Raw genomic sequence first — 15,276 nt, forward strand, 5'->3', positions numbered from 1 at the left:
GATATATCGGCTCATGAGGTGGAGGCAGATGATGATGAGACACTGTTGCCATCTGGCCAGCCGACAATATCAACATGGAAGGAGGATGACATGGACGACAAGGTGGTCGATGATGAGTCCACTGATCTAACCTGTTGGTACGCATAGCCAGCACAGCAGCACAAAGGAAGAAGGTTAATATGTAGCACCAACAAAGGCACCAAGGGCTACTGGTTTGAGCAGTGTGCGAAGTGTGCCAAGACTGTTGCCAAGAGCAATCCCTCTGTGCCCCAAGTCAAGTCAAGGGGGCGTTCATCCTCTGTCTGGAAATTTTTTTCGGATAGTCCTTCTGAACCAAACATTGTCATCTGTAGGATCTGCCATACGAAGCTGAGCAGAGGCCAGGGAAAAGGCAACCAGAGCACCACCAGTATGCGGAAACACATGGCAGTCAAGCACCCTAGTCGGTGGGCGGAACAACAGGGTACCATATAAGTGTCTGACCACTGCCATGTCGCCTGTGATCCGTCCTTCCCAATCTGCTGGACAGGAAGCAGGTTCCCATACCTGCTCACAAGCTGAGGTTGCAGAGACACAGGACACAACAATCCCATTCACTTGTTTGTCCCAGCCAAGCATCCAGTTGTCTGTGCCCCAGATCTATGAAAGGAAGCGTAAATACCAACCCACGCACCCACAAGCACAAATACTGAATGTGCACATTGCCAAGTCGCTAGCCGTGGAGATGTTGCTGTTTAGGCTTGTGGGGATACAGTCTTTCTGTGATCTCTTGGCTGTGGCTGCCCCACGATACTCTGTTCCCAGCCGGCACTATTTTTCCAATTGAGCTGTCCCCGCATTACACCAGCACGTCTTAAACAATCTCAAGTGTGCTCTCACCAACGCCTTAACCGGGAAGCTCCACCCAACTACAGACACGTGGACACGTAGTTGTGGACAGGGATGAAACATTTATGTCACGGCACACTGGCTGAACCTGGTTGAGGGTGGGAAAAAGTTGCAAACTGGAACATCACATATCCTACCCACGCCACAAATAGCAGGCCCAACCTCAATCATAGTTTCCCCCTCATCATATACATCCTGTCTCCCCTCTTCCTCCTCCTCCTCCTCCGCCTCATCCTATGCTAAATTACCCTCCACATCGCTCCAAAGTTGGAAGCTGTGCAGCAGCGCATTGGCAAAGCGGCAAAACGCTCTGCTGAAGCTGATCTGCTTAGGTAAAACACCACACACTGCAGTAGAGCTGTGGCAAAGAATAAAACAACAGACCGATCAGTGGCTCTCCCCACTGCAACTCGAACCCGGTCTGGTTGTCTGCGATAATAGGCATAACCTGGTGGCGGCTTTAAAGCTCCGGAAGCTGGTACAGGTGCCATGCATGGCTCACGTGCTGAACCTAGTGTTTCAGAAATTTATCAAAACACAGCCTGACTTGCCGTACCGACTTGAGAAGATGTGTCGTATTTGCACCTATTTCCGCCATTCCTCTACCACTGTTACCCATCTTGCAGCGCTTCAAAAGCAATTTCATTTGCTAAATCACCGACTCATTTGTGGTCTGCCCTCACGGTGGAACTCAACAGATCATATGTAGGCAAAGATTAGTGAGCAGCAGAGGGCACTTGCTGAATACCAGCTTAAACATGCCCGTCAGACGGCGACTCAGCCAAGACTCATAACAACTGCCGAGTGGGTGTGGATTGCTGACATTTGTGAGGTGCTTGATAACTTTAAGTACTGCACCAACCTTGTGAGTGGTGATCAGGCTATTATCAGCATAACCAACCCTATGCTATGTACGTTGAAATACTCGCTGCATAATCTAAACATGGAATCTTTGAGTGCCCATCAGATGTGTTTGGAGCAAGATTTCACACTGGGTGATCCAACTCAGCCCAGCCAATATCATGAGGCAAGATTGGGTGATGAAGATGAGGAGGAAGACAAGGAGGGAGAGGACTTCTTTTTCTGTGGTACCGAGGGGACCCCTGATGCTACAGAGGGGACTCCCAACCCCAGCTTCATATCTGTCCAGCATGGATGGGCTGGAGAGGAGGAGGTGGAGGAGGAGTGTCATTGTGAGGAGAGGGTGGGTATTGTTCCTCCTTCTGGGGCCACAGAACATTGCCTCTTTGCAGCTTGGCACACATGGCACAGTTCATGTCTGTCTGTCCCAAGACCCTCGTGTGATCCACATTTTCAACAGCAACCTATACTGGTTGGCCACCTTTCTCAAGCTACGGAACAAGGACAGGAAGGAACAATACCCCGAAACAGCTGTCTGTGGATGGATACCATGTTTTGGCATAGGTGGTTTCCTTAATTGGAGACTGCCCTTCCCGTGGTTGTTCCTTCCCGGTGAAAGACTTGGCTAGTCACTGCCTGCGTTGAGAAACATGTGATGGTGTCTCCGCGGCTTATTTATTTGCATGTTTTACATATTTCCCTTAAGGGATGGGAGCAGTGCTCTAGAATCACTGCGTTGAGAAACACGTGATGGTGTCTCCGCAGTGTCGGATGTTGATCTCCATGAGGTCATTCATCCTCTTCTTTTCATCTTCAATAAACTGGCTCATCAGCAAGGGCTAGCTGGACCGGTAACAATGTCAAGGAGGCAGAAGTTGAACAACATGATCAATGAGTATCTAAGTGACCATACCTGCGTCCTTCCTGATGCTTCTGTTCCATTTAATTACTGGGTGTCCAAGCTGCACAGTTGGCCAGACCTCTCCTTATATGCTTTGAAGGCGCTGGCCTGCCCTGCTGCTAGTGTGATGTCAGAGCATGTTTTCAGTGCCGCTAGGGCAATCATCACAGACACATGCACAGAGCTGACTACAGAGAATGCAGACAGGCTGACTCTGATAAAATTTAACAAGGACTTGATTTTGCCACAGTATTTAAGCCCTCCAGATGAAAGCATCCCAACCTAAAGTCACCCAAAACGTTATTTTATGCTACTAGTGATCACGTCCAACCCTTCCCATACAAAACCCTTTCCTTCTTCTTACATGTGTATCCTACTCCTGCTTCTGCTACATGTACCTCATGGTCAACAAGCTAGAAACAATGTTCCATTCATTAATACTTCCCATCGTAGGCACTTGTGGCGAGACCTCCTTCCTGTGTCAACCATGATACAGCCCTTTGAAAGCACTATGTCTATACCTGCACATTGGGCACTGGAACTACTGTGCTAGTAGACCTAGCTTCATAATTGTCTGGCCCTTGAGGCTTCCTTCCTGCATCAACCATGATACAGTCCCTTGGGCTGACTTTTTGGAGACACTATGCCTGCACATTGTGCAGTGGCAGTGGAGCAAGAAGGACAGTAGTCCAACCTTTATAATTGTGAAGCCCTTGTGATGAAGATGGGTGGCTTCTGTCACGCTCACGCCTTGGCTGAATGGCGTGAGTCGGGGGGTTTGTGACCCCACTGTGCCACAAACCAGACTACCCTGGAAGGGGCGTGACTACAACAGCTACCTTGGTCTTCACTGGAGCCTCTGATGGTGAGGTCAGGATTGTGCGGCAGATAGCTGTCGGGTGCCACTCCAGGGTGGCGTCTGGCAATGGCTGCTGGTCCCACTCGGGGACAAGTCACCTTGACACAAGCTATAGACAGGCAGGCAGGTAGACACGACAGGCCCGGCTGAGACACTGGGCAATCAGGCGTGGCTTGGAGACACAGAGCAAGCGGGCACGGCTTGGAGACACAGGGCAGGCAGGCACGGCTTGAGACACAGGACAGCCGGGCACGGCTTGAGACACAGGACAGACTAGTGTGGTATGAGAAGGGACAGGTAGGGACCTGTTCACACAGCAGGTGCAGGTGTAGGCAGGAGGGAGTGGTGTATGTTGGAACAGGATTCGGACCTGTTCACACAGGAGATGCAGGAATGGTTATAGGCAGGAGTGCGGAGTAGTTGGAGCCGCAGGAGTGCAGAGTAGGCGGAGCCGCAGGAGTGCGGAGTAGAGCTGAACCACAAGGTCTGTGGAGAAACTGCAGCATGAAGTTCTGCAGTAGCAGAGAAGACAGAGCGGCAAGGGTGCAGATGCACAGACAGAGCAGCAAGGGTGCAGATGCACAGACAGAGCGGCAAGCGTGCAGATGCACAGACAGAGCGGCAAGGGTGCAGATGCACAGACAGAGCTGCAAGGGTGCAGATGCACAGACAGGGAGGACACAAGGAAAGACACAGCAAGGAAGGAAGCCACAGACAAGGAGAAAGGGAGACTAAGGTAGGACAGAGTACAGACAAGGTACTGGGACCAAGACTCAAGGGCCAGGATATTCAGCCTCCTGGCAGGCAGACAAGGTACAAAGTAAGACAAGAAGTATTCCTCCAGAGAAGGAGGAAATACACAGGACAGGGCCTGGCATCCTCAGCAGCAAGATTAACTGAGATTAGACATTGCACAGGCCATGTTTCAGTGGGTGTGGCGGAACCAAAGAGTCAAGGGCTCTAGGTGATTGGTTAGGGACAGATTAGACAGGTGCACACTGACTGCATAAGAACCAGAGCGTTCTGGCGCCGCCCCCTTATACACACAGTCAGGAAACATGGAGAGCAGAAGCACGGAGCACAGGACTGGCAACAAACAGATTTCACAGCATGGCTTGAAGCAGAAAGTAAGTTGGTGTGCGGGGGATGGGAGGCCATGCAGTGATGCCAGCAGGGTTTTTACAGCTTCTTCCTACGTTAACCAACACACAGCTTTCTACCGCCTGCTTTTAAACAATCATGCACCCATTTCAGCCTTTTCCTCAGGCCCCCAGACCGCTTTGTAGTGTCCAGTAGAAAATTACTCGCATTTCCCATTGACTTGCATTGGACTCGCTACTCGTTACGAATACCCGATTATTAGGACCTACTTGTTACGAGTATAGCGAGACGGAATATTTGACTACTCGCTCATCCCTATTCACTATCTAAATTCATGCTAAAAGTACTGCTGCATTGCCTGATTTTGCTTTTATACATGCTACAATAGTTTCTCCTGATTTTCCTTGATTTACCATGTAGTGTGATAGCTGCAAGGCATTATAGGGAACCTTTCTGGCCTTGCCCAAGATTCTGTGATCTTTCTCTGGCCATTTTAGGTGATTTTTGCTAAAGAATCATAAATTGTTCACATTCACTGGGAAAGTCCCAGTCCTAAAAATTTGACATAAATTCAATTTGCATCATATCAATTCACTCACCTCTAATGCTTAATAAACATTTTACCCTGATAACCCAATTTCAGCATAATTAAATTAAAAGTTTTCATGGTAATTTACATATATCTATTTTTAGGTCTGTTGAATGATAACATTTATGATGACATCGAGTGTGCTAAACGAGTTGTCAGAGACCCCAATGGCATCTCAGCTTGGTAAGAAATTCTTATATATTCTAAGAGATTTTCTATGTAAAGTTAAAGGGTTTCTCTGTGTCTTTAGAGGAGACCTGAATCTCTATCAAACAATTCAATGAAATGAGTGTAGCAAGATAACTAAAAATCAAAGAAAAAATATTTATGCTTCATTGTGAATTGTTCAACTTTTGGCGGCAGAATTGCTGTTTTTCACACTCATTTTGGTGGCAGAATTGCTGTTTTTCACACTCATTTTGGTGGCAGAATTGCTGCTTTTCACACTCATTTTGGAGGCAGAATTGCTGTTTTTCACACTCATTTTGGAGGCAGAATTGCTGTTTCTCACACTCATTTTGGTGGCAGAATTCCTGTTTTTCACACTCACTTTGGAGGCAGAATTGCTGTTTTTCACACTCATTTTGGAGGCATTATTACTGTTTCTCACACTCATTTTGGAGGCAGAATTGCTGTTTTACACACTCATTTTGGAGGCAGAATTGCTGTTTTTCACACTCATTTTGGAGGCAGGTTTGCTGTTTCTCACACTCATTTTGGAGGCAGTATTGCTGTTTCTCACACTCATTTTGGAGGCAGTATTACTGTTTTACACACTCATTTTGGAGGCAAAATTGCTGTTTTTCCACACTCATATTGGAGGCAGAATTGCTGTTTCTCACACTCATTTTGGAGGCAGAATTGCTGTTTCTCACACTCATTTTGGAGGCAGTATTACTGTTTCACACACTCATTTTGGAGGCAGAATTGCTGTTTTTCACACTCATTTTGGAGGCAGAATTGCTGTTTTTCACACTCTACCCATAAAAATTACATCCCAATGAAAAATTGAAAAACAAAATCCTGACATAAATTAAGTTGTCAAAAGGACTCTAGATCTCACTTCCTAATAACTTGAGTGTCAGAGGGCTTAGCCACTTGCTACTTTGTAGTGAGACAGCGCATGCGTGAATGCACCATACTCAAGGCACTGTGCACCCACCCCTGTCAGTGGAGGAGCAGCTCTACTCTAACTGTGCTGCTAGGATGTGTAATAGAAAAAGCAGAGCAAGAGCAGGGGTATCAGCGACTTAACCATCCAGGGATTTCTCATTTAAACCGTGAATATTTTTGTCCATATTTGTTATAATTGACGCCTCCTATCTATAAACATAATGTAAATATAACCGGGCCTTTATCTGTACTGTCTAATAAGAGAAACTGTTTATGCTGCCGGCAGCAACCAATCAGAAGTCAACTTTAATTTCAGAAACAGCTCTGGAAAAATGAAAGCTGCACTGTGATTGATTGCTATGGAAACAAAGACAGGTTTTGGAGAAAGGACAGGACATATAGTAGGAAAATACCTAATATACTCCAGGTTAGGGCAGAGGAGATGGGGAAGAATTACCGTATTTTTCAAGATAATATGACGCACCTTACCATAAGATGCAATCCATGACTAGACAGCATAAAATAGGAAAACATTTTTAATACTAATTAAAACTTCCCTTTTGGTGTAAATTGGAGAGGTCATTCTATTTCATTTTAATACACTAAGGTAGAATAGGGAGGCAATAGATCAATTGCTAGTGCTTCTCTTCAGCATGTGCGTCACACATACACAGCTCAGCTACATGAATAATTTATCAACACATAGACACAAAGCTCTGCCACATTCAAATTTATATGCACAATTCAATTATAGATACACATAGCTCTACTTCATGCACATTTATAGATACAGAGCTCTGCTGCAGGCATATACCATACCAGCAACCCCAACACGCGTTTCATGTAGGCTTCCTTGGGGGGTTGTGACATACTGTATTGTGTGTCAGGCCTATATAGTACCACTAAAGGTGTATAGTAGTCCAGCATGATTTGCGGAGCATGCGTTGGTGTCACAAGCGCCAGAACTTACATCACTTCCTGACTGCCCATGTGATGCAGCGGCTCACTGGGAAATCCCCTTTGACCGCATCACACAACAGGCGGCGTCGGCGATGCCCTGAAGCACACTGCATCACAGGCATGCACACAAGTCAGACCACATAGTAGTCATGGGCACAGAGAAGGGGAACAATGCAGGATATATAGAACTGCATGTAATACGTTGTATAATATAGAGACAAATCACTTAATAATGATCCATATGATCATAAAACTAAAGTGATATATGTAATACAAGTGATAAGAGTGTGCAGCATAACAACAACACATATTGAGTCCAGTTCCAATGATAGGAATGGAAAAGGAGAATAATAAAATGAAAAACATACATAAGTGAAATTATTATGTGTAATAAGCAAATATCAGTAGCACATATAATACTACTGCCAATAAAGTGACAAGTGCAAAAATGTGTATAAAAAAATCTAATATTGCAAAGATCACATCAATATAGAATAAAACAAGTTGGTATAAAGCTATAACTCTAGATGGATATAGAGTATACTAGATGGAGGCCCGATGCTATCGCATGGGGAGGGCAGTAATGTCAAGATGGGGGCAGGCTTTGCAGTATTGAGAATCTCTCCACCTATGTTCTCACCCACCTATCCACTCTCTCTTTCCCCATGTGTTGACTTCTCCTGTCTGTGCTCTCTTCTTTCACCTGTCTATAATACATCTCCTGGGCAGGGGAGGAAGCAAAAGACAATACCGACATTACAGCAGGAGATCGCAGAGGATACATTTTGTGAGTTAAAATATTTTTTCAAAACAGTCAGTGAAATATTTTACCTCACAAAATGAATCCTCTGTGATCCCCTGCTGTAATGTCGGTATTGTCTTTTGCTTCCTCCCCTGCCCAGGAGATGTGGTATGCTCCGTACACATTCATAGTCTGAACTTTCGTTAGCGGGAAAACCCCTTTAATGTGACCGGCTTCCTCTGCCTGTAGACTCGTCGCTCATCTGCCACCGGGATCAGCTGAATGATTCACTGCACATGCGTATAATTCACGCAGGCGCAGTAAATCAGACCGCCGCCTTCTTTGTGCAGACAGATAGTGGCCGTCACATTAAAACTGCGCATGTGTGAGTATCGTGCGTATGGAGTATAGAGTGTGTGTGGTGCGGTGCGACGGTGTTCCGCTGGTGGTACCACGTAATAGGTTGGTACCAGCAGTTTCCATATTGAGACACCCATCACTTGGGTGTCCTAATATGGCGATCAGTGAACTTCCTCCGCTTGGAATTCTGGGATATGGTGATATCTGGACAGAACAGGAAATGAAAACATTACAAGGCAATTACCGTATATACTTGCGTATAAGCCGAGATTTTCAGCCCATTTTCTTGGGCCTGAAAGTCCCTCTCTCAGCTTATATGCGAGACATATACCAGGGGTCGACCAGGGAGGGGGAGCGGGGGGTGTCGGAGATCATACTCACCTCTCCTGGCATGTTTCTGCAGCCCCCCGTGCTTGTTCCATGTTCGGCACGCTGTTCTTCCTGCCTTCAGCGGTCACGTGGTGCCGCTCATTAAAATCATGAATATGCGCATATACATGATTTTAACAAGCGGTACGACTTGACCGCTGAAGGCGGGAAGAACAGCACGCCGAACATGGAACAAGCACAGGCGGCTGCAGAAACATGCCAGGAGAGGTGAGTATGACGGGGGGAGCTATATTCAATTGTCCCCCGTTCCACCGCTGTGCGTCGCTCTGCTGTATTGCATCCTCTGGCAGTGACCTTCAGGTCAGAGGGCGCCATGACGTAGTTAGCAGGCGCCCTCTGCCTGAACATTCACTGCAGAGCAGCGGCAGCATCGACGAGGTGAGTATATATTTTTTTTTAATTGAGGCAGAGTCAGCAGCAGCAGCATAATAAGGGGCCACTCATCACTGTGCAGCATTATAAGGGGCCACTCACTGTGCAGCATTACCTGGGGCCACTCATCACTGTGCAGCATTATAAGGGGCCGCTCACTGTGCAGCATTATAAGGGCCGCTCATCACTGTGCAGCATTATCTGGGGCCACTCATCACTGTGCAGCATTATAAGGGCCCACTCATCACTGTGCAGCATTATAAGGGGCCACTCATCACTGTGCAGCATTATCTGGGGCCACCCATCACTGTGCAGCATTATTCATATCTATTTTTATTTTTGAAATTTACCAGTAGCTTCGGCATTTTCCACCCTAGGCTTATACGCGAGTCAATAAGTTTTTCCAGTTTTTTGTGACAAAATTAGGGGGTCGACTTATATACAGGTCGGCTTATACACGAGTATAAACGGTAATTAAATAGATATGATTATAACTATGTACACTATCGTTCAAAAGTTTGGGGTCACGCAGACAATTTTGCGTTTTCCATGAAAACTCATACGTTTATTAATCAAATGAGTTGCTACATGAATTTAAAATCTAGTCCAGACATTGACAAGGTTCGAAAAAAAGATTTTTATAAGAAATAATAATTTTATCCTTCAAACTTTGCTTTTGTCAAAGAATGCTCCCTTTACAGCAATTCCAGTATTGCAGACCTTTGGCATTCTAGCAGTTAATTTACTGAGGTAATCAGGAGAAATTTCACATCATGCTTCCAGAAGCCCCTCCCACAAGTTGGTTTGGCTTGATGGGCACTTTTTGCGTACCATACAGTCAAGCTGCTCCCACAACAGCTCAATGGGGTTGAGATCTGTTGACTGGGCTGGCCACTCCATTACAGATAGAATACCAGCTGCCTGCTTCTTCCCTAAATAGTACTTGCATAATTTGGAGGTGTGCTTTGGGTCGTTGTCCTGTTGTAGGATGAAATTGGCTCCAATCAAGCGCTGTCCACAGGGTATGGCATGGCGTTGCAAAATGGAGTGATAGCCTTCCTTATTCAAAATCCCTTTTACCTTGTACAAATCTCCCACTTTAGCAGCACCAAAACAACCCCAGACCATCACATTACCTCCACCATGCTTGACAGATGGCACTCTTCCAGCATCTTTTCAGTTGTTCTGCGTCTCACAAATGTTCTTCTGTGTTATCCAAACACCACACACTTGGATTTGTCTGTCCATAACACTTTTTTTCCAATCTTCCTCTGTCCAATGTCTGTGTTCTTTTGCCCATAATAATCTTTTCCTTTTATTAGCCAGTCTCAGATATGGCTTTTTCTTTGCCACACTGCCCTGAAGGCCAGCATCCTGGAGTCGGCTCTTTACTGTAGAAGTTGACACTAGCATTTTGCATGTACTATTTAATGAAGCTGCTGTCATGGTCCAGTCCGGAGTTTATTTTCTGCTGTCTTCACTCCGCACTGGTCATGCGGGAGTTAATCTCCTCAGCCTCATTCTGGAGCTAGCTGGGCTATTTCAGTCTCACAGCCTGCTGACCAGTGTTAGTGATAGCTCAAGCATACAGTTTAGAGCCTCTGACCCTTGTACCTTGGTGATCCTCCTGCCTTTGACTGATATTCACGTGTATGACCCGGACTGATTTCTGACCCCGTCTCTTGGTATTCGTCTCTGCTGTTACGTTCCCTCTCTGGCATCTGACTCCCCGGCTTGTACCCCGACCACGTATTTCGTCTCACGTTTTGGACTCTGTGCTCTTGTTCTGGCTTTCTTACTCTCGGTTTGGTACTTTGACTACGTGTATTGCTGCTCCTTCTGGTATGTCTGCTCCTGCTAGTTTCTGACTTGGTTCGTCTGACAACTCTCTCTCGTTACCTGTGGCACCTGTGCTGTTGCTCAGGGTTGCTGCTCTTAGTGTATAACCTCTCTTCCCTCACCAGCTCCCCCTGGTGGAGGTTTCACTACAGCTGCCAGTTGAGGACCTGTGAGGCGTCGATTTTTCAAACTACAGACTCTAATGTACTTGTCTTGTGTTGCTCAGTTGTGCAGTTGAGCCTCCCACTGCTCTTTCTACTCTGGTTACAGCCTGTTTGTGATCTCCTCTGAAGGGAGTAGTACACAACGTTGCAGGAAATCTTCAGTTTCTTGCCAATTTCTCGCATGGAATAGCCTTCATTTTTAAGAAAAAGGATAGGCTGTCGAAGTTTCACATGAAAGTTCTTTTTTTCTGGCCATTTTGAGAGTTTAATGGAACCAACAAATGTAATGCTCCAGATTCTCAAATAGCTCAAAGGAAGGTCAGGCTTATAGCTTCTCTAATCAGCCAAACTGTTTTCAGCTGTGCTAGCATACTTACACAAGGGTTTTCAAGGGTATTCTAACCATTCATTAGCCTTCTTACAGTTAGCAAACACAAAGTACCATAAGAACACTGGAGTAATGGTTGTTGGAAATGGGCCTCTACACCTATGAAGATATTGCATTACAAACCAGACGTTTGGAGCTATAACAGTCATTTACCACATTAACAATATATAGAGTGTATTTCTGAATCATTTAATTTTAGCTTCATTGGAAAAAACTGTGCTTTTCTTTCAAAAATAAGGAAATTTCTAAGTGACCCTAAACTTTTGAACGGTAGTGTATATACCACACAGTGATAGATAAAACCAGACAGAAAAAACATAATGTACACTTGTATCAGAGACTACATTAAAAGAAGAGCCCAGCAGGTCACAAGCCCAGAATTCTTTTCCAAAAATCTTAAGGAATCCATCAGCATGGAAGGGTCCTATTTGTCTGTGGTCATTCATGTTTGGAAAAGAAATCAACATCGTCAGTGGTAAAGCATCATCAGTAGATTATTAAAAAGATATAATAATAAAGACACACAAATTAAAAATCAAACCCAGGAAACCAAAATTATAGAAAAGAATGAAGCTCAAATGTTCATTCAAACCATCTGGTCCCATTGTGCCTAATACAGCAATTCACCTTTTTGGGCTAATAGACATTTACGGTCTCCTCCCCTTATGCCAAATTGTATCCTATCAATACCCCAAACTTTTAAGTCATTAGGGTTACAATTGTGAGATACCTTAAAATGCCTTGAAATTGTCTTTGAAGCGCTCACATTATCTACATCACCGGTGGCCATAATAACCCTCACATGTTCAAGTCTTCTGAAGCATAGTTCCCGGGATGTGAGGCCAACATAAATAGCCATGCATTTACTGAGGTCTCCTTCCTGTATATGTCCATGTGAATAGACCCATCAGCTTGCACCTTCAGCCTGACATCTAGAAATTAGATGTCTTGGTGAAGGTAAGTATATGTGAGCCTAATGTTGGAGTCGTTGAGGTTTAACATAGGCATATAGGTCTGTAAGTCACTGGCAGAGCCCTGTCAAATGAAAAGAAAGTGGGAAATATAATGAAACCATCCAAGGATCTGATCTGGGAAGCGACATGTGCATCATTGGGGAAGATAGTCCTCACTCAAAATCCCAGAAACAGATTAGCATAAGATGGTGCATATGCTGCCCCAATTACTAATCCATGTCTTATCCAAATTACTCGACTCAAGAAAAAAAGTGAACTGCCTCCAAACTATCTTCATGATGAATACAGGTATAGAGTGACTTAATGTCCATTGTGATGTTTGGGCTTTTTGTCTCTTTGAGGGGTGCCATCATCTTTAGTTTGTTGCTAAATCTTCCCCCTTTAAGCCAATCATCCCATTAACCACTTCACTACATGCGCCTTACATGTACTGCCCATGTCGTGTCTCTCCCTTTGATGTGGGCTCTGGTGCCGAGCCCACATCTTTCCCGGCTGATTTGAACAGCTGACATGTGCCCCTAACAGCTGTGGGTGGAATTGCGATCCACCTTTGGCTGTTAACCTGTTAAATGCTGCTGTCAATCTCTGACAGCGCCATTTAATGTGAGCATGCCAAAAGCGCATCACAAATCCCGCCCATTGGCTGCCATGTCACATGACTGTGGGTCACCGATGGGTTGGCATGACAACTCTGGGTCTGCAGCAGACCCCTAAGGTTGTCATTGCCGGATTGCCATGAGCGCTGAAGCCCTGATCTATGTAGCCCAAGATATGGGATGATCGCAGCTTCTAGTCACCCATGGAGAAACCCATGATCTGCTATGCTTGAACATAAGGAAATAAGACATAGTGAATCAGAAAAACGATACTACATTTCTAATCAGAGGTATTTGCTAATATTATTATTATTACACCTATTACCTAGTGAGATAGGATTTTAGAGATGTGAATACCCTTTAGTAGCTGCTGAATCAAAATAAAGGATTGCACACAGACAGCAAACGGATGACATGTGAGAAAAAATTTTCAATTTCATGGGTGAGAATGGGACTGATTATTTATACACAAGTGTGAAAGAATCCTTATAGACATACACACAGCTCTGCTACATACACATTTATATACATGCACACATCTTTGCTACATGCACGTTTATAAACATAAGCACACATAGTACCATATTATGTAGTTCCTTCCAAGCATGTGATTCATCATATGACCTGAAAGGTCCTGGAACTAGTGAAAGGTCCATCAGCTGCTCCGGATATGCAGCCTTTGTGCAGAATCCAGTAGAATCCTCTCTTACGCTGCCCTGACCAGATAGATCAGTATGGAGCTGGAGGAGAGAGAACAGCGCTCTCAGTGCTCAGGGTGGTTGAGGCGTCGGTGATCTCTTCTCTCACGGGAAGCTGTCTCCTGACTATGAGACACAATATTTAGCAGGATTTTTTGTTTCTAGTAATAGCCCTAGTAATAGCCCAAAACATACTATACATTTATTGATATATTGTATACTATGCACAGAACCATGGTCTTGTCAGCTCTAACCAAGGGACCATTAGCAGGCCATAGAGCACCTACAAATATTATCTATGCATAAAAGAGAGCAGGAGGCAGGGGCTTGGGGAAATGTAGTATCACATTACATTAAAATTCACAATTATGGAGATGTGGAATCAGAAAATTATGTAAAATATAGTCTACTGATGAGTATGTAGCTACATGCATCACACTTACATATCTGATCCCTTATAAAGGGATTTTTAAAAATTGCTAGATTGGTGCTTTAAATCAAATAGGATGTATTTCTTTTGTCAGTAGAAAGGTCATATAGGTGTTTGTTAACATTTAATTCTTCTTACTCACAGGGTTGCTTGGAAGAATCACTGCAAAGATAAGAATCTGAGCCGGTTTACAGCAGGATGCTAAATAGTTCATCATATTTCATTACCCATCATTACCATGACTTGTCTGTGCTTGGGTATTACACAATAAATACTGAATGGCAAAAAATTTGTAAAGGATCCTATTTATCTGTCGTCATTAGTGATGAGCAAACACAGAAATGCTCGGGTGCTCGTTGCTTGGGTCGAGCATATTGGAATGCTTGGGTGCTCAACCCGAGCAACGAGGCCAATGTAAGTCTATGAGAAACTCGAGCATTTTTCCGGCGCCCCCCCGGTCTTTAGAGGGTCTAGAAATTGTGGAAATCGATGGGATCAGTGCTCAATTGACATGGGAACAGCATGGGGAAGACCCCTGGAAGCATTTCTGACTTCAAGGTCACTGCAGTGAACAATGTTGTCAGAGTCTTACGCCACTTTTACAGACTCACAATAAAACATACAAAATCAAAACCAAAATGCATTTTCCTGGGAAATATGTTAAGGAACATCCATTCTAGGGTAATGACTTGCATATAAAGCAAAATAAATAACCAAAAACAAAAATGATCCTCCACACCTTGGGTTATATTCACACATAGCGTTTTTGATGCATTTTTGAACTTTAGCATTGCTTTCAACCAAGACAAATCTATTCACTGGGAAATGTCATTTTAACATTGTACAACCTTATCTGGCCATGTGGCACATCATCAGACACATCCTGTTTCATTTATAAAGGAGGGACTCTGAATGTCACAAAGCCTATTTTTATATGGATATCAGGCAATCTTTACTATTCATCCATCAGCCGGCTATGCTTTGTTGTTCGCATTATTAAACAGTGGGTCTCCTACACTGTTATTGCCTATGCAGTGAGTGGCAGGGCTAC

The 15,276-nt window shown here is 44.5% G+C and overlaps 1 protein-coding gene across 2 annotated transcripts in view; it reads left to right on the forward strand.

Moving 5' to 3' along the window:
- The window catches only part of LOC141060813 (lysozyme C-1-like), a 108,275-nt gene extending 93,748 nt beyond the window's left edge, over positions 1–14,527 (forward strand). For both annotated transcript variants that reach the window (XM_073557190.1, XM_073557189.1), the window contains 2 exons: positions 5,304–5,382; positions 14,370–14,527. In XM_073557190.1, the coding sequence (XP_073413291.1) occupies positions 5,304–5,382; positions 14,370–14,430 (140 nt within the window). In that variant the 3' untranslated portion in view covers positions 14,431–14,527. The remainder of the gene's footprint in view (positions 1–5,303; positions 5,383–14,369) is intronic.
- Positions 14,528–15,276: the final 749 nt, after the last annotated feature.

This window comes from Dendrobates tinctorius, unplaced genomic scaffold, assembly GCF_039654945.1.
Source record: "Dendrobates tinctorius isolate UK_male_01 unplaced genomic scaffold, ASM3965494v1 ptg000245l, whole genome shotgun sequence".
Taxonomy (NCBI): domain Eukaryota; kingdom Metazoa; phylum Chordata; class Amphibia; order Anura; family Dendrobatidae; genus Dendrobates; species Dendrobates tinctorius.